Genomic DNA, 24,491 nt, shown 5'->3' with positions numbered 1-24,491 from the left:
CTTACTTCTACCTATTCTTTGTGAGTAATATTTTGTTCCTGGTCACACAGTATAAATCAACTAGACCTTCTGAAATCCAATCACATAGCAAACTGAATAGAATCATAGAATAGTCAGGGTTGGAAAGGACCTTAAGATCACCTAGTTCCACCTCCCCCTGCCATGGGCAGGGACACCTCACACTAAACCATGTCACCCAAGGCTCTGCCCAACTTGGCCTTGAACACCACCACGGATGGAGCATTCACAACTTCCTTGGGCAACCCACTCCAGTGCCTCACCAATAAACACCACACCACTTTTCAAAAACACTTTAATAGATTCTTTCCTGAATGGAATTTTTTGAAGATAGCTAAAAGTTACTGACATGCTGTGATTAAAATCAGTCTTAAGTCTTTGCTGATGTTACCAGAATCACAGTTTTCAGAAACACAGAACATAGAAGTGCAAGACACAGAGGTTCTGTGGATTTTAAACTTAACAGGATGCAAAAAGAAAGCACCATTTCATAAGCTGGGCATTTTTCCAATTTCACTGGTGCTCTAAACCAGGTATCTTTTTTTTGTTTCAAGTTGCCTAAAAGAATATTATTATGCAGTAAACACCTCAACACTTATCTTCTACAATATGGTGCTGGGTTTAGATGGCGAGGTTTTGGTAAGAGGCAGGGCTGCAAGGGCGGCTACTCTGAGAAGCTGCTAGAAGCACCTAATATATACATAATCTTTGAACATTCAGCATCACCTCAACACCCATTAGAAGATGTCCAAATTGAAGAAACCCTTGTCCCTCAAGAAACTCTAAACTCAGCACAGTATGTTCTTACAACAAAGATTTTTCCAGATTGAATGTGTCCTAGTTAATTTTATCACTATGAATTCACTGAATCTTCTAGATTTAAAGAGAACTTACTTGCGATTTGTTTCTTTCCTTTCTATTAAACAGGTTCCTTCCAGGGATACACCTGCAAACAGACCTCTAGATTTGCAGTACGTATACACAGCCGCAGAACTTCTCAGGGCAACATCCCCTTCTAAGTTTCTAGGAGGAAAAAAAATTTGATTAACATTTTTCAATATGGCTTTTCAACAAGAATAGCAACTGTCTTTTTTTTTTTTAATCCTACAAAACACTGCAAAATTTCACTTCCCTCTGCTCTTATAAACTCTATTGAATACACTAAAGTGGGTCAGACTTGAAATCCCTTTTCAGTTCTTATTTTAGACAGGACCCAGTACAATGTAATTTAGGTTGGTTCCTCTGAAGCACAGAACAATGCTGTCTCGTGTGAATGTTCCACATTAGACCTCCTCTTGCATTCAGAAGTCTGAAATATTACCCCATGTTTTAATCATGTTTTCAAATTATCTGATTATGTTTGTGGTGACTTGGGACCCTATCCAATACATACAAATCTTCCCTGATTTTATGGTGCCCAAAACAGCACAAAATATACCAAGTCAGACCTTATCAAACCTCAACAGAATTGGAAGATTACAATTTTTGTCCTACACAGGACCACATAATATTCTAGGTTTAAAGATACTTCAGGCAGTCAGCCAGTCCAAAACAGATACAACATCAAACTGAGAGCAGGCAGCTCTGGGCTTTGTTTTGAAGACTTTCAAGGATACAGATTCCACAGACACTCTGAGCAACCTGGATGAGTGCTCAGTTATAATCATAGAATAGTTATGAAAGGACCTTAAGAACATCTAGTTTCAACCCCCCTGCCGTGGGCAGGGACACCTCACACTAAACCATATCACCCAAGCCTCTGTCCAATTCGGTCTTGAACACCACCAGGGATGGAGCATTCACAGCTTCCCTGGGCAACCCATTCCAGTGCCTCACCACCCTTACAGTAGAGAACTTCTTTCTTATATCCAATCTAAACTTCCCCTATTTAAGTTTGAACCTGTTGCCCCTTGTCCTATCAATACAGTCCCTAATGAAGAGTCACTCCCTAGCATCCCTATAGGCTCCCTTCAGATACTGGAAGGCTGCTAGGAGGTCTCCACTCAAGCTTTCTCTTCTCCAGGATGAACAGACCCAACTTCCTCAGCCTGTCTTCATACAGGAGGTGCTCCAGTCCCCTGATCATCCTCATGGTCCTTCTCTGGACTTGTTCCAACAGTTCCATGTCCTTTTTATGTTGAGGACACCAGAACTGTACACAATACTGCAAGTGAGGTCTCACGAGAGCAGAGTAGAGGGGCAGGATCACCTCCTTCACCCTGTTGGTCATGCTCCTTTTGATGCAGCCCAGGGTAGGATTGGCTTTCTGGGCTGTGAGCTCACACTGAAGCCGCCTCATGTTCATTTTCTCATCGACCAGCACCCCCAAGTCCTGCTCCACAGGGCTGCTCTGAATCTCTTCTCTGCCCAACCTGTAGCTGTGCCTGGGACTGCTCCGACCCAAGTGGAGGACCTTGCACTTGGCATGGTTAAACTTCATGAGGTTGGCATCAGCCCACCTCACAAGAGTGTCAAGGTCCCTCTGGATGGCATTCCTTCCCTCCAGCGTATCAACCGAACCTCACAGCTTGGTGTCATCAGCAAACTTGCTGAGGGCGCACTCAATCCACTGTCTGTGTCACCGACAAAGATGTTAAACAAGACCGGCCCCAACACCGATCCCTGAGGGACGCCACTCGTTACTGGTCTCCAGCCGGACACTGAGCCACTGATGACAACTCTTCGCATGCAGCCATCCAGCCAGTTCTTTATCCGAGTGGTCCACCTATCAAGTTGACGTCTCTCCAATTTAGAGACAAGGATGTTGTGTGGGACAGTGCTGAACGCTTTACACAAGTCCAGGTAGATGACATCAACTGCTCTACCCCTGTCCATCAGTTCTGTAGCCCCATCATAGAAGGCCACCAAATTGGTCAGGCAGGATTTCCCCTTAGTGAAGCCATGCTGGCTGTCACCAAGCACCTTGTTGTTTTTCATGTGCCTTAGCATGCCTTCCAGGAGAATCTGCTCCAAGATTTTGCCAATAATGCAATAATTTTGATCCAATTATTTTTGTCATAATCATGTTTTTTTTTTTCTCATATCCAGTCATAACCTTTCTTGTGTCAATTAATGACTATCATTTCTCACTGCCTTGACATGCACCTCAGTAAAGAATTGGGCTCTGTCTTCTTGGTGATTCCCTTTTGGGGAAGACCTCAAAGTCTTCTCCAGGTTAAATAAACTGAGCAATCCCATCTTCATTATACATGTAATCCATGTCCCTGGCCATCTTGGTAGCCACTCACTGCACAGAATCAAATTTATAAACACCTTTATTGTAATGTAGGGCTGAAACTGGACGAAATATTCTAGACTGTCTATGAAATGCCAAGTGAAGGGGAACAGTTATGTCTCTTATCCACTGGTTAGAGCTTTACACTGTTCAGGCTGCTGTTTTCTGTTCTGTACGCTTTCATATTCAACTTACTGTCCACCAGGGTGCTGGTACCTTCCCAATAGGGCAGCTATCCAGCCTGGCAGGCTTGCCTACATGACTGCAGAGGGTTCATCCAACCAAGGGTGCAGAACTTTGCATATGTCCTTGTTTAACTTCAGGAAGTTTTCTGTTGGATATTCCAGGTCTATCACTCAAAATGGTGGTCCTACCCTGAAGTGCACCCCCTGATTTGGTGTCATCCACAAACTTGAAGAGAATGTTTTGCAACTGCTCCTCCAGGTAACTGATAAAATATCAAGCAGGAGTGGTCTCATAAGACTCTTCTGAGGAATTCCACAGAAACCTGGCTTCTGAGTACAACATGAATCATTCACCACTGTTCTTAAGCCTGCTTATCTGGTTTTTCACCTATTTGCTAGTCTGTCCCATCCTGACACCTAGGCCGAAATAGCCCTGCTTGGACATGGAGATGTTGCAGAACGCTATATTGAATGCCTTTGAAAGGCAGATGACATTCACTGCTCACCCCTGATCCATAGATCTCTCTCATCTGTGGAACAGGAATCATCTTATCCTTTTATTTTGTCAGAGAACATGGAAAAAAAAAAAGGTCAGTAAAAAAAAACCATAATTAAAAAAGGCATAACGAGGCACATGTCCTATGAGAATAGCCTGAGGCAAGTGGGCTAGGTAAGTCTGGAGAAGAGATGACTTAGGGAGAATGTAGCAGCCTTTAAGTGTCTGTGAAGAGGCAATCCAGAATATGAAGTCACCAGCAGTATATGGTGGAAGGATAAAAAGGTACAGACATAAATTGAAGCAACAAATGTTCTGACTGGATGTAAGGAAAAAAATTAACCATGAAGACAGCTGAACAGTCAAGCAGGTTGCCCAGAGAGCCTAAGCAGTTTCCACCTTTTGAAGTTTCCAAGATGCAGCTGGAATAAAGGCCTGAGCAACCTGATCTGAAGTCAAAACAGACTCTGCTTTGAGCAGGAGGATGGAGTAGAGTTCTCGTAAGATCCCTTTTCAAGTTAAATTATCCTGTGATTACACCATCTTAACCTTCAAAGTCAGCTGGCTTAACCTGCTTTAAGGTTTAAAAGTAATTATTTGGTATATTTTTATTTACTGTCAGGCAGATCTGTGGTGACAGAAAGCAGAACCTGTAATTAACAAAATGATAGCTCAGGCACAATAATGCCTGTGCTCTTTATTGAGCCTACTCAAGCAGTCTCCTGTAAAAAGAGAATAAATGTCGGAACACTTTCCTTCTACCAATAAGTGCCTTTATCAAAAAAAGAAACCAAACCAAACAAACAAAACCCCCACAAACAAGTGACTTAAAAGGTGTAACACTACAAGAACAGTATGATCCAGTCAACATACAGTACAGGTTGCCCAGGTTGTTTTGTAACATATCAGAAAAAGCCACATTAATGTCTATATATAGATTTAAAAACTATCTTCCTTACTTAACTACCCTATACTCAAATCTATTAGGAAAGTATTTCACTCACCTCCCCAGAGGTCCAATTGCCACAGTAAGATTTCCTCCAAGTGTAAGATTACCTCCTTTGGCAAAAGCTTCTACTGCTCTTTCATGATTCAGTATGATTACTAAGTCTGAAACCTACAAAATATCAAATAAAAGTAGTATGCTTTTTAAGAAGAAAATTAGAACATCATGGGAGGAGTATCTTCAGTTTTGTAGGAAAGCAGGTGGAAGCCGCAAATGAGCTTGTTTAAGCACCAGCTTGTTTAAGGCTTTAATTCAAGCAAGAATCACTCATTCTCTCAGAGAATTACTTCTTTACTTGTAAAGGATTCATTTGAAACAGTTTTCATACTAAAGTTGATTCTTTTTCTGCAAGGTATTTTTAAACTAAAAATCAAATTTGACTGATTTTTTCCCAAGCATTGATATGGTCAGTATGTGATAAGCAATAGCTGCAACTGAAACCCTGTTTTAATTCAAAATTTCCAAATTAACAAATTTTTATTTTCTACAGCTTTTGCAAGCAGTTATGAAGGCATTTTCAGATGAGAAGTGAGATTAGATTAAGAAAATAATTTTGATCCTTCAATAATGGAATCAATAATAGCAAGACAGATCTTAGTAAACAAAATTACTGTTCAAAGAATAAACAGTAAAAAGGATACAGTTTATCCCATTATTGACTTTATTTTCTTGAGAAAATTAGCTGTTTAATATATATATGTATATATACATATATAAATGTATATTTATTTTTTTAAGATTTGAATACATGAGATGTAGCCAGTTTCTTCAAGAAACCTAACTAAATAACTGAAAAGCTAACGAAGTATTTTTGAAAGGTTCAAATGCAAAATGGAAAAAAAAAAAAAAAGAAAAATCACTATTTCTAGAAGACTTTATTTGCCTGAAGTGTGACAGAAAATTACATCAAAGAACTTCTACTAGTATTTAAGTTTATGCCAATTACCATCAGCACTGTAAAACTATAACTGTCTTTGATTACAGAGCCTTGGGAGACATGGTCTAGGGTGAGGTGTCCTTGCCCACGGCAGGGAGGTTGGAACTAGATGATCTTAAGGTCCTTTCCAACCCTAACTATTCCATGATACTACGATTCTATGATTTAACAAATTTCAATAAAAGTCTCCTACAACTCTTCTCAAACTAGGAAGAGTTTTAAAAGAAAGAAAAAGTCTTTCAAACACAAGCATGATCCTATAAAGATCAATATCTTATCTGAGAGCTCAGTAAACACATTACATGTATTAAAAAATATACCAGCCTGATCAACAAAGTATATTACACTATTGCAGCTTACTGTGTTGGATTATCTTTTCAACAGATACCTTGATTATCCAAGAACTGCTGTGCTTGATCTTTCATCCGATGGACTTGACTGAATGCCAGGTTCAGAAAAATCTTTCAACTTACCCCACATTCCAAACAGTGACAGCAGGGAATACAAGAGGAAATACCAAATTATTTGCAAAACAAAGCTGGCCCAGAAATATCACACAGTGTAAGACAGGCCTTTGTTATTAGCCCCCTGGTAAGCTCCACCCCATCCCAAAGAAAAGATAGCTGACATGAGTACTTTCTGAATCATCCAAGGATGGAAAGAGAATGTCATTCATGATGCTGTTACCTCCTCTAACCCATTAAGAGGCTGAATCCACAACTAAAGCTAAATTAATCTATAGTGAGAAAATTCTCAAGGAAAGCATCTAGATGAGTTTAAAAATTGGTCTTTAATTTGAGGTACCAGGTTGCTTACAGTGACTTCTGAAGTCTGTGATTTCCTTGTTGTTTAAAACCACCCATAATTACCACTACAACTATGCCAACTATAATCTCTCCTACAGGAATAAAATTCAACTTATTTCTACAAGGTTTAAGTTTATATATGACTGATATTGGATGCTGATATTGGACTCTGGGCTACTAAGCCACTTAAGTATTTCTGAATAGCACCTCTTCTCTAGAAGAAATAAATAAGATTGTGTTATTATAATGCCAATAAGGAAGCAGTATTTTGTAAGCTAAAATTTCAAATAAAGGAAAATACTGCTCAGAAAAAACACACCATCTCAGAAGTAGCTTCTGTGTCAAAATTATTTCAGTAAGTATCAGTAATGGTTACATTATCTAAAATATCAGATGGAGATGATTAAAGGAAAAGTTTCATAGATTAATCAAAGCATGTGAAAAATCTGTTTCATTGTCATAAAAGCAAAGCTAACCCCCCCCCCCCCCCCCAAAAAAAAACAACAATCCCTCCCCCCAACCCCCTTAAACCCCTGGATGCTGTGGCTCAAACTCAATGTTTTGTAATGTGTTCAGAACCTGTAGCCATGAACACTGAAGAAAAATCCCTACCAAAAAAAAAAAAAAAAAAAAAAAAAAAATCAATAATTTCATATTCACAGCATCCTTTAAAAAGTGCATAGCAATAATGGCTGAGATCACACAGCAAACGAGGATACAACAAAATATTGATCCTTCGCTCATTATGTGAGTGATAGCTAACTGGCTGTCAAGAGCTGTTTAGCTGTAAGAGACACACTGGGAACCGGTGTGGACCATTCATGTCAGCTATGCATGGATTCTTCTGAAGAGCAGAACACCCATAGCAACAGATTTTGCTGGCAGCATACTGTTACTTTGATTTTCTGTGGGAATGGCAGAAAAGAAGCTAAACAGAAACAAAAGAGGGCAGAACTGGAGGCTAGGGTGGAAAAGAAGAAGAAAGATGGAAACAAGCACGGGTGAGAGCTGTGAGAAGGAAGAGACAGGAAGCAGAGGCAAAGTGCTGACAGGGCTCAGATCAACAGGATTTTTCTGAACATGCTGAGAATCCCTTACTTGACCATTTCTGCTGGCTGCAAACTAGCTTGTTTTCTGCAGCATTCTTAGACAGGAGAAACAATCAGTTTTGGTATTCCCAAAGTCAGTAATCACAAGTTTGAGTGGGAAATGCATGAAGAACAGTAACATTAGCTAGGCTCCATTTTACTTAGCCTTCAATTCCTTTCACTGTTTCTTGCCAGATGGAGTCCTTGCACTCTTTCATAAAGCATTTGATACTGTATGAAGTCTAGAATACTTTTAATTAATTCCAATTGGATTGTATGTGAATACTGAAAGGAAACTTTCCATAAGGGAAAAATTCAGTCTTTCAGAAGTGAGAAATCAAGTAAATAGCTGTTATGTCACTTGTTTTCATTTAAATCACTTCAAGCAATTAGACTGATAGGATAAAAATCCCTGTTTTGTTTGTCTTATATATATATATATATATGAATTCTGTAACAGCTTTTTAACATAGAAAAATAGATTCTGCTATCTCACTAACATTTAGATCTTTGTCAATATAATTTCTTACAAAAAAAGTTACCAACAAGTATTTCAAATGAAAAATTATACCTCAATTCCAATTTCAAATCCACCACCCAGGCCAGCAATTCCTATTGCAGAAGGAGCAGACCAGGCTGTTAAGCAAAACAAGACAAATTTACAGAATCTTTACCACATGTTACAAGGAATACTAATTTTACTATTACAGTTAAAAACTACTAGCAAATTCTCTCTTTAAAACTATGTTCAAACCCACTATAATAGAATCACATAACTATACTGGTTTGTTCCACATGAATGCATTTAAGAAATACAAACCCTTGTGATCTAACAAACCTTTATTACAAATTATTTATCATAGAGTTGTCCATAATTGGATATAATTCATTCTTCTTATGAGTTTTAATCTATATGCTTTTATATCTCACCCTTTTCTACAAAGATACTGAAAGCATTTACATCTGGTAAAAAATACGTACAATATTTTGAAAATAGCTTTCAAACCAAACATTGTCACCTACTGGCTTGAATCCTCACACAGCTTTTGTTTTATGCTATGAAAAAAAATACTGAAGTTTTTTTTTATTGTTATTATTCTCTTTTAATTCTCCCGTGAAGTAGAAAAGGAAAATATCCACTTACTTCCATTAGGAAGACGAGCTAATACAATTCCACTTCCGCCTCGAGCAGTCACCAAAAATCCAGCTTTGATAACAGACAAAACTGCAAGGCCTTTGGCCTTAGCTATTACATGAGCTGAAACAGCAAAATAATTTCTTCAAGATCTTGCAAGAAAACTTGTAAAAGAAGGGGAAAATAAAACTTTAACAATTCTGAAGACAGAAGAGTCACATAATCAAAGCAAAAGCTTAAAGAAAAATACAGAAAGAGCTGAACTGATGATGCCTTGTGCTGATTTTGGCTGGGATAGAGTTAATTTTCTTTATAGTAGCTAATATGAAACTATGTTTTGGATTTGTGCTGATACACTGTTGGCAATACAGGGATGTTTTAGTTACTGCTGAGCAGAGCTTACACACATTCAAGGCCTTTGCTGCTCCTCACCTCACCCCACCAGCAAGTAGGCTGGAGGTACACACGGAATTGTGAAGGGACACAGCCAGAACAGCTGACCCCAACTGACCCAAAGGATATTCATAGAATTATAGAATAGTTAGGGTTGGAAAGAATCTTAAGATCATCAAGTTCCAACCCCCCTGCCATGGGCAGGGACACCTCACACTAAACCATGTCACCCAAGGCTCTGTCCAATCTGGCCTTGAACACCACCAGGGGTTGAGCATTCACAGCTTCCCTGGGCAAACCATTCCAGTGCCTCACCACCCTCACAGTAAAGAACTTCTTCCTTATATCCAATCTAAACTTCCCCTGTTTAAGTTTTAACCCGTTACCCCTTGTCCTATCACTACAGTCCCTAATGAAGAGTACCTCCCTAGCATCCTTATAGGCCTCCTTCAGATACTGGAAGGCAGCTATGAGGTCTCCACTCAGCCTTCTCCAGGCTGAACATCCCCAACTTTCGCAGCCTATAATTCCAGACCATACAGAGTCATGCTCAACAATAAAAGCTGAGGGAGGAAAAAAAAGGGAGGGACATTTGGAATTACAGCATTTGTCTTCCCAAGCAATTGTTTCATGTAATGGAGCTCTGCTTTCCTGGAGATGGCTGAACACTTGCCTGACAATGGGAAGTGAATGAAGTGAATGAATTCCTTGTTTTGCTTTGCTTGTGTGGGCAGCTTTTGCTTTACCTATAAAACTGTCTTCATCTCAACCCATGAGTTTTCTCACTTTTCCAATTCTCTCCCCCATCCCACTGGGAGGGACTGAGCCAGTGGCTGGCTGGGGCTAAACCCACATCTCCACAGTCAACCACAAAACTTGTCACAGGTCATGGTAGCCGGTGTACTGACCCCTAAACTGTCACAACTGCTTCATCTATCCTGGTTAGCACATCCACAATTAGTTTGCATACTGCCATGAGCACTGCGAGTACCCTTAGCAAGATAGCTGACGTCTATGTCTTCACAGATTTCGGAGGAAAGGAGTCTGAATTTAAATCACAATGATATACAGCAGCCTAATGAGCTTATTATCGTTAGACATATTGTGGCAAATAAAGTGTCATCATCTTGCAAGTCTTGTTACAGACCTTCTGGAACATAATAGTTATTAATTCAAAGCCACAAACAGCAATACCAGATGAAGGAGGACACTAGTAGAAACACAGAATAACAACTGCAGAAATAAAGAGGACAGCAGAAAATAAGAATATCAAAGGAGAAAGATACCCTGATCTCTCTCCTTCAACTTATTTTCACCTTGCTAATTCTAACAAACACAGATATTCTCAAGAACTAGAGCTAGTCTTCCAGGTTCTCCCTTAAAAACACATTCACAGGGCAAGCACGAAAGACAGTTGTCCACCCTAAAGGGAAGCTTTCCTGTTCAGATACCCTGTGGTTGTAAGCATACGAAAGCTCTTCCCCAGCAAGTAGTGTCTGACTAGAATATAGCAAAATGAAACTGTTCAATTCCAAAATGCTTTCATAAGAGATATAGCACCCCAGATCTTCATTCCTCTCTAACTTATGGCCAGTGAAAACAGAAGGAATTGGGAAAAAGAGCATGAGTGCAACACAGGGGAGTGCTGGAGGTTTTAGCGGAATCGGAACATTTTCTTTACTCACGAGGTATGATTTTATCGGGTCCATTTCTAGAAGTTATTTCAGTAAATTCTCGCAATATTTTAGCTGCCTTTTTAGCTTCTGACTTCAAGTTGGAAGGTATAGGGTTATTCACTGTAAAACATGAAAAAAATTATATCTATGGTCAGCTCAGTGTAGCTCATATAAAGGTGTAATTTGTATGAGAAAAGTGATTCTTCACAAATAAAGGGTAAACTAAACAAATGGGAAACAGCAAATACAAGAAATGATTTTCTGCATCAGACCTACATTTTGTCTCTGATGGCTGTAACAGAAGATGCCACTTAGAAAGAACACGCAAGCCCAGTTCTTTTCCACTATCTGCGCTCTTGTAATTCCCCAGAGTCCATGCTGGTAACAGCAAAGGATGTAGGAAATACATCCTGTTTTTCCCATGACTATTGATGTGCTTGTTGCATATGAATTTGTCTAATACCTTTCAAACCTGCTGATACTCTTTCCCCTCCAGAACGCCTGCAGCAGCAGTTCTCTACCTTATACTTGTATAAGTATACTTAAATACTTGATTTAAAATAATCTACTAGTTACAGTGAACGCCTGCTAGTTCAAATCTCACTAATTCTGGTGAACAACTACCTTATTCAACAAATCCACTATCTTCATGCTTTTATAGAAAGCCACAGCTCCACAGCCTTCTCTACTTCTTCAGCCCAGCCTTCATAGTCTCTCCTCAACGTAGTTGCTCCATCACTCTGATCAATCTAACTGCTCTTCTCTGTAACACCACCAACTCTGTTGTCCTTCAAATCAGCCACTGTTGACCAATGACCACCAAAAGGTTATCATCTCTTCAGGGAACTTCTCTTACAGAGCTAAATTTGCAGTATGTTCTCAAAATGAACAAAATTCTGTTTCAGACCTAGACATCTTCTTTAGAAATCTACTTGCTCTTGAAGGGCTTATCAATATTTTCTCTCCAGTGTGACCCAACATAAGCACCTCTGTAGATTTCAGCTCAGGAAAAAGCAGGGATTTGAGATAGACTGTTTGCTTTATAAAGCTAGAGACTACAGCAGCAAATACAAAAGACCTTGAAATTTACCTCCAAAATCCATGAGATTATAAATTCTACAGAAAAGTGTTGAATCCATTTAGATCTACCAGATCACCTGTCATTAATCAAGTAGTGAACAGGATCAATTATGATAAGATAGTAATACTCTGCTATAGTATAAATACCACTTTATGTATGAACAGTAACATTTCACCTGTAGATTGTCAAAAAGAGGCCTTAGTGCAGATAAAAAGATATGAGTTAGTCTTGGTTCTTCTACCTACTGAAACCCATCCAACCTACCACTTAAATTATTCTTCTTGTCCCATCTGGACCTATCAACACCCACAACTTTGAAGTTTACCAGCAAGAAACTGTCCCAGTAATACATTAATTCATTTTCAGACCAAAGATGCATCTAGTCTCATGCCTTGTCCCTAAAAACAGCTATTGACAGTATTTCCATTAAATTCCACTGTTCTTAAACTCACAAAAGCACAGAAAAGACTATGCATAAAGAAACAACGTTCAGTCAAAAGTGGCCTAGTTTTTTTAATTGGTGTTCCCTGAACATTAATTCAGCTCTTCACTCTAGGCAACACCCCCACCCAAAACCATGAAGGTGAGGCCTAAACACATTTTGAGATTAAATCAATGAAGCTTGGAGAGCAGCAATTCAGCTCAGACTAAGTGAAACACTTGGCAAGTCAGCCAAGTTTCTGGCCAGGTTCCATTACCTAGAATAGGAATTACACTTCTATTTTTTAAAATTAGCTATATTCCTCAGTATGTTCTCCAAGCAAGAAGGAAGACTGCCAGAACAAGAAAGGTTTTGACAGCTGAATCTCTGAAGTAGCTGCCCCTGCAAAAGCTTGAAGCAACACATTTGGCTTTGGTGAAAATGCAGCAGATATAACATTGGAGAGTGGGAAGTGACAGCAGACATCACAAGGCTGTGCAGAAATATCAGCCTCTGGGAAAGGAAGGAAATAAGTGCGCAGCATGCCACAGGCTCTAAACTGCATTGCAGTAACAGAGAGAAGACATATTAATTCTATCTCCTAATAATCCTTTCTGTTTTCAGGAATTTAAGATTATAGCCTGATCTCCATGTGTGAAAGGACAGGGGAAGACAAAGCATTAATCACTGAAGCCTCTGAGGACCTTCAGAAAAACCTATTAGCATATGCAATTTTCTCTTAGCTGTTACGACACTAGAACTGTAAGTCAGCTTGCAGGAGTTTTGAACATACGTTTCCTCTTTGGTTGTAAGCCTTCTCCAGGCTGGATCCCAGCTACACAGACACAGGAAGGAGAGACGCCAGTGTAGCCCAAACAAAACATGAACAATTGCATTTGATTTTTTGATTAAAAAACTGGGCTGGAGAAAACGTCTCCATTACTTTTACTTTTGACATTGGATTTTCAAGGTCAGAGAGAAAACATTACCAACATGTCATAAGAGAAAAAAATAAGACTTTTACTTTTGCATGGACATACACCAAGGCAGTCAAAAAGCATATTGCAATGCCATTCTTCTCAAGAACATACAAAAGCTACACTTTTAGTATATTATTTAGTATATTATTATTATTATTATTATTTAGTGGCCTGCTATGATGGGGCTACGGAACTGATGGACAAGGGTAAAGCAGTAGACATCATCTACCTGGACTTGTGCAAGCATTGAAAATTGTCCTGCATGACATCCTTATCTCTAAATTGGAGAAACATCAGTTTGATAGATGGACAACTCGGTGGATAAAGAACTGGCTGGATGGCTGCACCCAAAGAGTTGTAGTCAGTGGCTCAATGTCCAGATGGAGACCAGTAATGTGTGGTGTCCCTCAGGGATCGGTGTTGGGACCTACACCTGGGTCGGAGCAATCCCAGGCACAGCTACAGGTTGGGCAGAGATTCAGAGCAGGCCTGCAGAGAATGACTTGGGTGTGCTGTCAATGAGAAACTTAACATGAGCCAGCAGTGTGCGCTTGCAGCCCAGAAAGGCAACCATATCCGGCGCTGCATCAAAAGGAGTATGACCAGCGGGGCGAAGGAGGTGATCCTGCCCCTCTATTCTGCTCTTGCGAGACCTCACCTGCAGTATTGTGTACAGTTCTGGTGTCCTCAACATAAAAAGGACATGGAACTGTTGGAACAAGTCCAGAGGAGGACCATGAGGATGATCAGAGGACTGGAGCACCTCCCATATGAAGATAGGCTGAGAAAGTTGGGGCTGTTCAGCCTGGAGAAGGCTGAGGGGAGACCTCATAGCAGCCTTCCAGTATCTGAAGGGGGGCCTTACAAGGATACTGGGGAGGGACTCTTCATTAGAGACTGTATTGATAGGACAAGGGGTAACGGGTTAAAACTTAAACAGGGGAAGTTTAGATTGGATATAAGGAAGAAGTTCTTTACTGTGAGGGTGGTGAGGCACTGGAATGGTTTGCCCAGGGCAGCTGGGAATGCTCCACCCCTGGCAGTGTTCAAGGCTGGGTTGAACAGAGCCATGGGCAACATCGTTTAGTATGAGGTGTCCCTGCCCATGGCAAGGGGGTTGGAACTAGATGATTTTGAGGTCCTTTCAACCCCAACAATTCTACGATTGTTATAACGCATAATATTGTAACACACAGTGCATGTCCACTTGCATAGTCAGATGCACACTTTTGTATGTATGTTTTCACTTAAGGTATTTTAGACGTATAGATGTCTTGAATACACATTTTATGGTACTTAATGTAATTAAGTACATTTCATAGTACTTAATTATTTTTACAGTTCGGTAAGGTTAACGTGGAAGATATGCTTTACTTTTACTGTTGTAGAATGGACAGCTACATGCCTGACAATGCACGATTCCTAGCAGAGTTATTAAGACAATGAAAATAAGACATGTATACACTGGAGATAAAAAAAAACAACAACAACAAACCCCAAAACATGGCTAAGATAAAAACATTCTGCGGAGCAAAAGCAAGCACTATCCAGCTTTTAAATTATGGAGAAGCTTTGCGCTATTCTCACTCTCCTCTTCCTTATCTTCACATGCATTCCTTCTTCTCCTTTGCTTCGCTTTGCCCAACCTCAGAACTTGGAGGAATATCTCAAATTAATTTTTGTTACTACTAAAAAAAGGAAGAAAAAGCTCGTATTTCAAAAGGATTAGAAGAGAAACCCCTTAGCTAAGTCTATGAAGAAAACATGAGATGTTTTCAGACCTAAAAGTCTGAAAGAATAAGAAAAAATATTTAGAATTTAGAATTGCTTCACAAAGATTTGATGCTTACCAGAAAACAGTGGCCGCATGTTTATGTGCATGCAGGCCTTACTATTTAATTGAAGACCATTCAAAGTTGAACTTCATGAGCCATCAAAAGTAATATTGTTACCATCTCACCGTTTCTTCAATTCTCAACATAGAAGTGGTTTCAAAACCAGGTTTTGGTCACACCTTGGGGCAGGAGGGAGGATGTAACAAACAACCTTCTCAGTATATTTTCAAAGTTTCACAAGATACCTAGGACAACTCCATGATTTTCCTACCTGGCTTATTGCTTATCCTGATGTTGCTGTTTAGGAAGAATTTTTTTACTATGAGGATGGTGTTTTTACAAACAAGTTGCACAGCAAGGTGGTAGATGCCCCATCCCTGGAAACATTCAAGTCTGGGTTGGATGGGGCTCTGAGCAACCTGACCTAGTTGAAGATGTCTATTGTCTATTATCCCCTGCTTCTTCCCTTCCTGCCACAGACTGAAGCAATGCAGGATTATTTTTCTGGACTAAAACAGCAAGCAGATTTGACAACAACATTCAGCCAGTTACTTTGCATGGAGCCAGATCTATGCACTTTCACAAGTGGTCTAAGAAACAGGTGATCATCCTAAAGCACAGAGGCAGGGGAGAGGGAAGGAGAAAAGGAGGAGGCTGAATGCCTGCCAATGGAAGAGCTCAAAGCTACACCTCGTAGAGAAGGATTGCAAGAAAGATGACTTATGCCCAATGTTAATTTAGACCACAGAATGTATAAAAAATAAAGCGACTTTAATTGGTAAGCAAGCATGGCACAGAAAGGTTTCAACAACAATTGACAGGATCAGTAAGCCAACTGATTAAACACTTTCATTGCTGAAAACCAATAGTTACTCCAAGTGGCTACCATATGATTATTTTCATAGTGGCTCGTTTTGAGTTCCTCTATTTATTTCCATAATGTTATACAGATACTAAGGAACTGGCAGGATGCCTACAGGAGGTCCTGAGGAACTGATAAATTGTCTAAAAACCCCCACAACCAACAAGCCAACACCCTGACCTTAATTAACAATATGATGTTTGATAAAGCCTGGCTGGACTCCCATTTTTGCTACAAATGTTAAAGCCACAGCAAAAGAAAACTAATATTTTTATCACTGAAAAAAGGGGGAGGCTTGGCTCTCCCTCTTGGACTATGCCATACTCAGTATTTTGTTGACAGAATTAAACATTAATTAAGGACACAACAATTAACACTTAAAATGCAAAGGTTAATGCTTAGCTATAAAGCATGGATGAGGCCTCACATATTATTAAATTTTAGATCAGTTTCATAAAACCTTGTTCAAAACGAAAGAATAGCTTTTTCAGTAAAAAGAAAAAGTGGAAAATCACACAAATATGTCAAAGGCTTCAAAACTACTTATTTAGTTAAAAAAAAAAGTGTGTGGTGGTTTGCACTCTGAAATTGTGCCGTCTCTCCCAAAATACAATAGAAATAAAGTTCCTAAAGATTATAGTGAAGGTTAGGAACAGAATCTCATTTGTACTTATTTTAATCACTGTATAAACAGACAACACTTTAAGTGGGATTTCTGTGACACGAAAAATGGATTAAGCTTCTGTTCACCTATTAAATTGTCCTCCTCTCCTCAAGTTTACCTTAAAATTTAAACCATGAAAATCTTTTCTTAAAAACTGATTTAATATTGCAAGTCTATTCGAGAGATATTATAGAAATACCTGCTTTTTAGTAAAAATACTGTATGAAATATTTAGACATAAGCATTAGTTCCATGTTTAATTTACCCTTCAATAACTTATGGAATAATCATGTAGTATTGTCTTCACTATCAGCTTTTAAATATGCATATATAATTGTCTGTTTCGTATGCAAGTAATGCTCAGGGAAGAGGTAACCAGGAGCAATACGACAATAACATCTATCAGGAGGATATACTGACTGATGGATTTGGAATGCCATGACCAGTCAGTGTTCAGCTGGGAGCAAGCTTCATTTGCACTCCTGCTTGCTGTTGAAAGGAGAAGAGATTGAGCATATGTGAGTCAGCAACACAAACCCCATGGGGGAATATCACACCAAAATTGATTAACTGCTTAATTTGTAAGCTGATGAGGCAAGTGCGTCAGCATCTAATTTACATTCTGACTAACAGTAATAATGTGTTGGCTGAACATTTGGTGAAATTATCTGAGCAAGGTGTAATAAAGAATAAATAAAGCCTTTTTACTTTAAAACTATAACTTATTCTGATATAATCAAAATTCTGCTGAATATAAACAGATGAAATAAAGCATGGTGGTGTTATGAGAATCTGAACATCAAAAATACAGTTTCAAAGAAGACTGATGATAAAGTGGAGACAACACCTCACATGCAGATTCCCTATGTTGCTCATCTATATATGAGCTTTAAAGTATTTGGTGGGTGGGTCATGGTTTTGTTTTGGTTTTTTTTAGCTACAAAATAAGGTGGTATTTGCTGTGTAAGGTGGTATTCGCTGTAAGCCTCAGACAGTAATTCAGTCTTCACTTTCACTTCCCTAAAAAGTTTAGTAAAAGCACAATAATACATTAAAGCATAGCTGGCTTGCTAACACCCATGGTTACAGTAGCAACACCAATGCTAAAAAGCTTGCATGAACAGAGACAATTCAAATCTATAATTAAGAGCATTCATAAACATGAGAACTAGCATAGCCAAGAAAGGTTACAGGACATCTAATGGGAAAGAAGAACCTGAAAAGCAAGACAGTGCAGTGATAGAAAAGAGCCTAAACAAGAGATTTCAATTCAGCATTACAATTAAAGAGATTAATGCAATTTTGGTTTCACAAATATATAACATTGTGGTAGCCAGCTCCAGCCTTGGGATTCACCTGGTACTTGGAATTCCTAGAAGAGCGTGCAAGATATGAATCATAAGCATTTTGCCTAACCCAAGAAAAGTGAGGCAAAATAGAGGAGTGGATAACAAGGAGCAGACTACGTTAAACATGTCTCCATCAGTCTCCCTCCATTTACTACTTCCAACCCTTGAAGCCAGTGGTAGGCAGCAAAGAAGCAAGGTCAATGAAATGGCAAGAAAAGTCTGTGGAGTCCAAGGAAATAGTGGCAGAACTTGAAAAGAAATTTGGGGGAAAAGGATGGAATAAAATGAAAACAATAACCACTCCCTTTAGCAGAAACCCAGCAGACTTCTGTTGTCAGAGCTTGAGCATCTTTCTCCTGGTTTTGGAGCCAACAGCAAAAAGCAGATACTTCTTCCCCAAGACTCCAAGGAGCATGAAAGAGGAAAGCCTCAGAACGCACACTTTGATCATCCTGCTGGAAAACACTAATTGTATGGCAAAAAGTAGTCTAGGAAAGCAGTAGCAGAGAATGAGAAAGTAATAATTACTGACACAAAAGTTCATGCCAATTGTTTATGTTGTACAATTCTGCCATAGGCACCTGGAGAACAGCAAGTGAGGCAGAAGACAACAGAAAATGCATCAGTGTAAGGCAATGGAAGCAAAGTTGAAAAGGCAAAAACAGGGTCTCTCCACACAAGGAAGCCTTACGCTAATGTCATGTATTTCTACCATGTTCCTCTCCTCACTTAGATGCCTGAAATTTTACCAGTTTTCATGCAGTACTTTCTTCAACAGGCTTGGAGTACGTAGTCAGTGCTGTGTCAAGAGACAGAGTTATGGCAGGGTAAAAGTACTACAGCAGGAGCTACACGGCCTTGCAGAGTGACAGCTGAGCTGCACTTGCTTCATAACCCTAGAAGTGTTTGCATTGTTGATTACTGTAACTGCTTTTACCCCCTTTCCCCACCCTGGATAACAAGAAGTTTATTGGATGGTATGACATAAAGCTGGTGCTGGTAGGAAGGTGGTGGGGGAGGGAGGGAGAACAGATTTGAAAATTCTGCAGAACCTGCAGCCTTCAGCATACAGAAAAACAAGGAGTTGGAAGCATTTTAAGGCTACATAAGACAGATGGAAATATAAGAAATCATATTTTTATTCCCAAACACTACATTGGAAGGAAGTGAAGTGGTACTTAGACCCGAAAATTAACACCACCCCACCCCAATCCATGTTAAATCTAGCCTGTTTTTTCTTGGTGTACCTGCAATAACCTACTAAAGTTAGCCATTGATGATATCCTGCACACAGGAAAAACCTCATGAGCAAAATAAAGTTGCAACTAAATTCAGCCTTCAAGAACTCAAATATTAAAAAGCAATGTCACACACCAAAAGTCAGCACCTTCTATAAAAGGAAAAAAGACTGACATTTATATTTCTTAAAATCAGCATCTCACAGACATTTCTATCACTACATAAAGCTATTTACAGTATTTTGAAGATTTATTCTTTTATTGGATCGGGGAGAGGGCTATAAAAAGAAATCATTCTTGAATTTATGAAGCTTATATTTCCAAAGTTACCTCTGTGTATATACTTATGTATTTACAGTAATTGGGGGGGGGGGGGGGGGGGGACAAATACCATTTTAAAGATTAGTACTTTTGAAAACTTATATGGAATCTTGCATTGCATCTGTGTGCTTAATCCATGACAGCTAAGAATTCAGAAAATAACAAGAAACCTAGACATTTATATTTGGATTTTGGTACGCAAATACACAGTATGAAGTCAAACCAAAATCTACTACAATCACAAGTCTTTATTCAAAAAGGAACTACTTGAAACACAGAAGCCTTTCCACTGATAGAAATGAAGCAATGGAGATAAAAAGCACATTTATTCATTTGCTCTCATCTCTGCAAGCCTGTAGGTTTGTTTGATTTTTCTGTTTGGGTTAAAGTTTTGTTAGGTTTTTTTGTTGGTTGGTTTTGGTGCTTTTTGGCAGTATGTTACCCTGAATTATGGAAATCAAAATACCTCTGAAGATAATTTGAAGGAAGCTAGTATTATTGGAAGCTTCTAAATGTAGTAACTCTGAACCTGGAGATGGAAAGTGCCTCACCCCCAGCCCACACCTGTACTACTTTTACTATTAGCTGGTATTCTGAGGCAAGTTGCTCTTTGATGCTTTTAGAAGCACGTAACTTTGTGCTTTCTGCTATGAATTTTTTAATGGAGAAAACTTCTCCTTCCTGGTCAAGTCTTTAGGCTGCTGTCCTCTCAGCACAGGGGTTTTGTAAACTCAAGCTTACAGACATACAAACTGAGATATTAGTCAATGACATATCTGAAAGCAAAGAAGATTTTTTTTAAATACAGTAATTACATAAAATAATACATCCAAAAATAAACTTAGCCTCTGCATGGGCTATCTGAATAAATTAAATTGTATGAAATGTGATAAAAGTATTTAAGCGTGTTAGCTATATTAGTGTGAATATTGTCATGTATAGTGTCCAAAAGCATACAAGATTTTTGGTCAGCTGCCGGTGTAGACAAGCTGCCGTTTTGCATTCTGCTACCAATTATATAAGTACTTCTACACCATGGTAGCTTATTATTTTTCATGTAGAATACCCATTTTTTAATGCTAAAGAAACCCTACAACAGGCAAAAGCTCCCATGCCCACAGTTTCTTTGTGTGCATATTCTTAATTACTTTTTTCAATTAAGAGGAAAGGACTTATCCAAACACAAAGTGTAAACATAAACACAAAACTTAACGGGGTATCGATCCTGAATCATGGAATGTTTGGAGCTTGAAGGGACCTTAAAGATCATGTAGCTGCAACCCCCCTACCACCCGCAGGGACACCTTCCACAAGACCTGGTTGCTCCAAGCCCCATACAACCTGGCCTTGAACACTGCCAGGGATGGGGCAGTCACAACTTCTTTGGGCAACCTGTGCCAGTACCTCACCACTCTCACAGGAAAGAATTTTTGGCTAATATCTAATCTAAATCTACCGAATTTGGAATTGAAAAAGTAACTCCAGATCAAAAACTTGTAACATACAAATCCACCCACATCATCAAAAGCATTTGATGAATTGGGTTCCTAGCTGTTACTTAAGTCATCTTGGAGGAAATTCTACAGATGGTGAATTTCCTCTGATCTCCTAGAAGGATGAACTTTCTTATGAGAGCTAAGTTAGATGAGAGTTAAATGATACTGGCATAGCTGAACAATGCACTTTGAAGAAAAACGCATTCCCTTTGTATATGCAAGATGTTACAACTAGGTAATGGCTCCTAATTTTTAAGGCACTGTGGCATATGAAGACAGTCGCTAACTGCAGGAGGTACAGCTGAATCAGAGGATTTGCTCCAAAAAACACACCAGACATCTGTTCAACTCTATGGGAGGCAGAGCAGCGAACACCTGTAGCTAAAAGTCTTCAAAAATCTTTGTAACTTAGCAATTACAAGAGTCCAACTAAATTGTAGCCTCTGCACTAGGAAAGAGGATAAACACAAGGGTCATGAAGAAGAAATCACTGAGTTTGTGCAAAGATAGTCAGAAAACAGCATTTTCAAGAATAGAGCCAGTGGTATGCTCTACAACAAGCACCAAAGGCAGTTACCCTGGGGGTTGTCTGAGACTAACAAGTGAACTCTTCCAATAGTTTGCACTACAAGAATTGCAAGCTTTTGTTCAAAACATGCCACACCTATCCACCCGGCCACCCAGGCCCTGGGAAACTGTCTACGTGAAACCCTTTTAGCAAGTCTTCCACATACACTTGTAATATGTTTGATGTGTGAACAGTTGGTACCAAAGGGGTTGGGTGCTGCCCACCAAGCAAGATACGCAGCATAGCCAAAGCTAAGTCAAAGCTAGGAATTCAGTTCTGCCTGTCTCTCCTTGTGTCAATACAAGAGTTGGCATGATATAGGAAATTTATATATGGGATTAAGGGAGAAACACCAAAGGGAATCCCAATTTATGCTTGCTAACTTCATTTTAATCATGAAGAATAAACTTCAGGGTGATCCAAGCCTGTAAACAAGTACATTAACCTCTGTGGAAGAAGCTCCAAAACAAAGTCTTGTTTTTCAGAAAAAAAAAAAAACTTAAAAAAACATCGTTTATATCCTCACCAGGGATAGAAGCATAGAGAGCACAACATGTAACTTATGACAACCCCAATGTGTACTATGTGATAGTCCTGTCTGTTAAAATAATAACCTACATGAAAAAAAAATTAGCTACACTAAGAAAATACAGACTCCAGTTATTTACTGCATAAAACATTCAACACTTCTACCAGTAAAACCATCACTATCATCCTGACCTTCTCATGCCCCCACTTCATAGATGTCCCGATTCTCTATGTGCATGCATCAAATCTAAGAAATTACCAATTCCCACAATGAATTAATTTCTACAATTAATCAGACAGGAAATTTCTTCTAAATAAAAGGAATAAACATTAAAGAAAAATAAGTGCTTGATATTTGTTATTCAAGGGTTTGAAAAACCCTCATTCTACCTAAGCTTTTAGATTGTCTTGCTCACAATAGCACTCCTCTCCCACAAAGTCATACTGTTCTTCATAGTAGCCTTGCGTTACAGGCTTGTTTATAACAATGTAATGGATGTCTAAAAAAAACCCAACAGAAATACAGAGAGAAACATCAGAAATATGAATTCTTAGTGGTGAGAAACCATGATATAAGACAAAGAACAACAGTGAATTCTGTTACAGTTCATTCCAAAGGTATGAATTTGATGTTAATTGAAGAAGGTACAGACTGTGACTCTCTTCCCCTGCTGAGGGCTGAGAATGCAGGAGAATGCTTAAGATAACAATCCTCCCCAGGACTGCAAAAAATGAAATACTTCATCTCAAAGTTAGAGCTAGGCATACACCTACATATTACATACACACACAGATACTGGGGTTTAGAAAACCTCCAGAATGGTCTTTCAAAGCATCTGCTTCTATATATAGCTTCAATCTCCCCTGACCCACACATGCATAGGAAGTTGGTAGCGAATCTGCTTCCTCTATTGACACCTCAAGGCACTCCACCTGATAGAAAGCAGGGGTAAAGGCAATCTACGCTGCTCTGGTTGTGTAACATGGCAGAGCTACGTGTGAGAATTACACAACTGACTCACCTCACCCTGCCCTCCTTTGCTGAGGCCACATCTGACAACTGAGCAGTGCCACAGCCCCCTTTGGGGTCCACCACCTCACAATCCTCACACCAGCAAGCAGGCCTGTGAGACAGCAGAATGCTGCAGTGCACAGGGAGGGGAGCGATGGATAGAGAATCAATGTTTCTGATTACCAGTAATTGCACTTCCAAGTAAAATAAGTATTTAAAAAATGCAGTTGTACAACTGCATTTACAAACAAACACAAAAGTGACATATGCAGGTCAGCATATGAAGTTCTATAAAAGGAAATGTGCTATCTGTTCCACTCAACTGAAAATATGTTATATAAGCTTTTCAGGTTATAAGGTTACTTAATCATTGCTTTCATGTGTAAGCCAAAGATTTGGCACAATTTTCAGAACCTGGTATTTTTGTTTAACCTCCAAAGAGCTTCATTTTGACTGAAAACCAAGGTAAACAAGCCATAAAAGCAGCAGAGGAATCCAGCCCTGGCCACACCTTACCATTGCAAAGCCAGCGTTGCAGAATGCAGTCAGGTACATGGATAACCCTACAGGAGAAGCCACGCACAAAAAAAAAAACGCTCAACCTTTTCTGGAAAACAAAGCATTTGTGCGTTCTTAACTTCACCAGCAGCTTGGTGAGGTCGACACCGGATTTGGCACCTCTGAAATTTCTTCTTGGAAGATGCACTACATGCCACAACGTTGGGAGAGATGGCAAATTAATGAGAAAATTACTTGTTGCTCGCCTGTTTGCTTGATCTGTGGCAAGAGCCTGACCGGGGGCAGCCACCCAAGCTGCCCGCCAGGGGCTGACTGGCCCTGTAGCCTATTGTCACCCCTTCTGGGTGCCTCTCGCAGCTACAGGGGAGGCGAGGGGCTTCCCCCCAGTACACCAAGCCTGGTCCGCCGGACCAACTGATCCGGCTACCCGGGAGGAGAGCGAGGGAGCCGCCGCCTCAGCGGGGGAAGCCCGAGCAACAGCCGAGGAGGGCGGAAGCCCCCCCCCCCCACGGTTCCCCCGCTGAGGAGCCCACCTGCCCCCACAACGATACTCACTCCTGCCTGGGCCAAAGCGCCCCCACTTCCCTTCACCTCGCTCCTCCTCAGCGCCGCGGCACTGGACTGCGCAAGGGCGGCCCCACA

The 24,491-nt window shown here is 39.7% G+C and overlaps 1 protein-coding gene across 3 annotated transcripts in view; it reads right to left on the bottom strand.

Moving 5' to 3' along the window:
• Positions 1–24,481, bottom strand: part of SH3YL1 (SH3 and SYLF domain containing 1) — a 51,188-nt gene extending 26,707 nt beyond the window's left edge. For 2 of the 3 annotated variants that reach the window (XM_057431867.1, XM_057431869.1), the window contains exons 1-6: positions 18,696–18,726; positions 10,985–11,095; positions 8,916–9,029; positions 8,343–8,407; positions 4,939–5,051; positions 913–1,041 (exon numbers count right to left, since the gene is read on the bottom strand). In XM_057431867.1, coding sequence (XP_057287850.1) covers positions 913–1,041; positions 4,939–5,051; positions 8,343–8,407; positions 8,916–9,029; positions 10,985–11,095; positions 18,696–18,711 — 548 coding nt within the window. In that variant the 5' untranslated portion in view covers positions 18,712–18,726. Of the gene's footprint in view, positions 1–912; positions 1,042–4,938; positions 5,052–8,342; positions 8,408–8,915; positions 9,030–10,984; positions 11,096–18,695; positions 18,727–24,404 lie in introns of those variants that run through there. The other variant, XM_057431868.1, reaches the window with a different exon arrangement.
• Positions 24,482–24,491: the final 10 nt, after the last annotated feature.

The sequence above is a fragment of the Pezoporus wallicus genome, unplaced genomic scaffold, assembly GCF_028554395.1.
Source record: "Pezoporus wallicus isolate ANWC-B61680 ecotype Strahan unplaced genomic scaffold, APGP_CSIRO_Pwel_v1 contig_161, whole genome shotgun sequence".
Lineage (NCBI taxonomy): Eukaryota > Metazoa > Chordata > Aves > Psittaciformes > Psittacidae > Pezoporus > Pezoporus wallicus.
The sequence above is the reverse complement of the archived record's forward strand: the minus strand, read 5'-3'. Positions and strand labels throughout refer to the sequence as shown.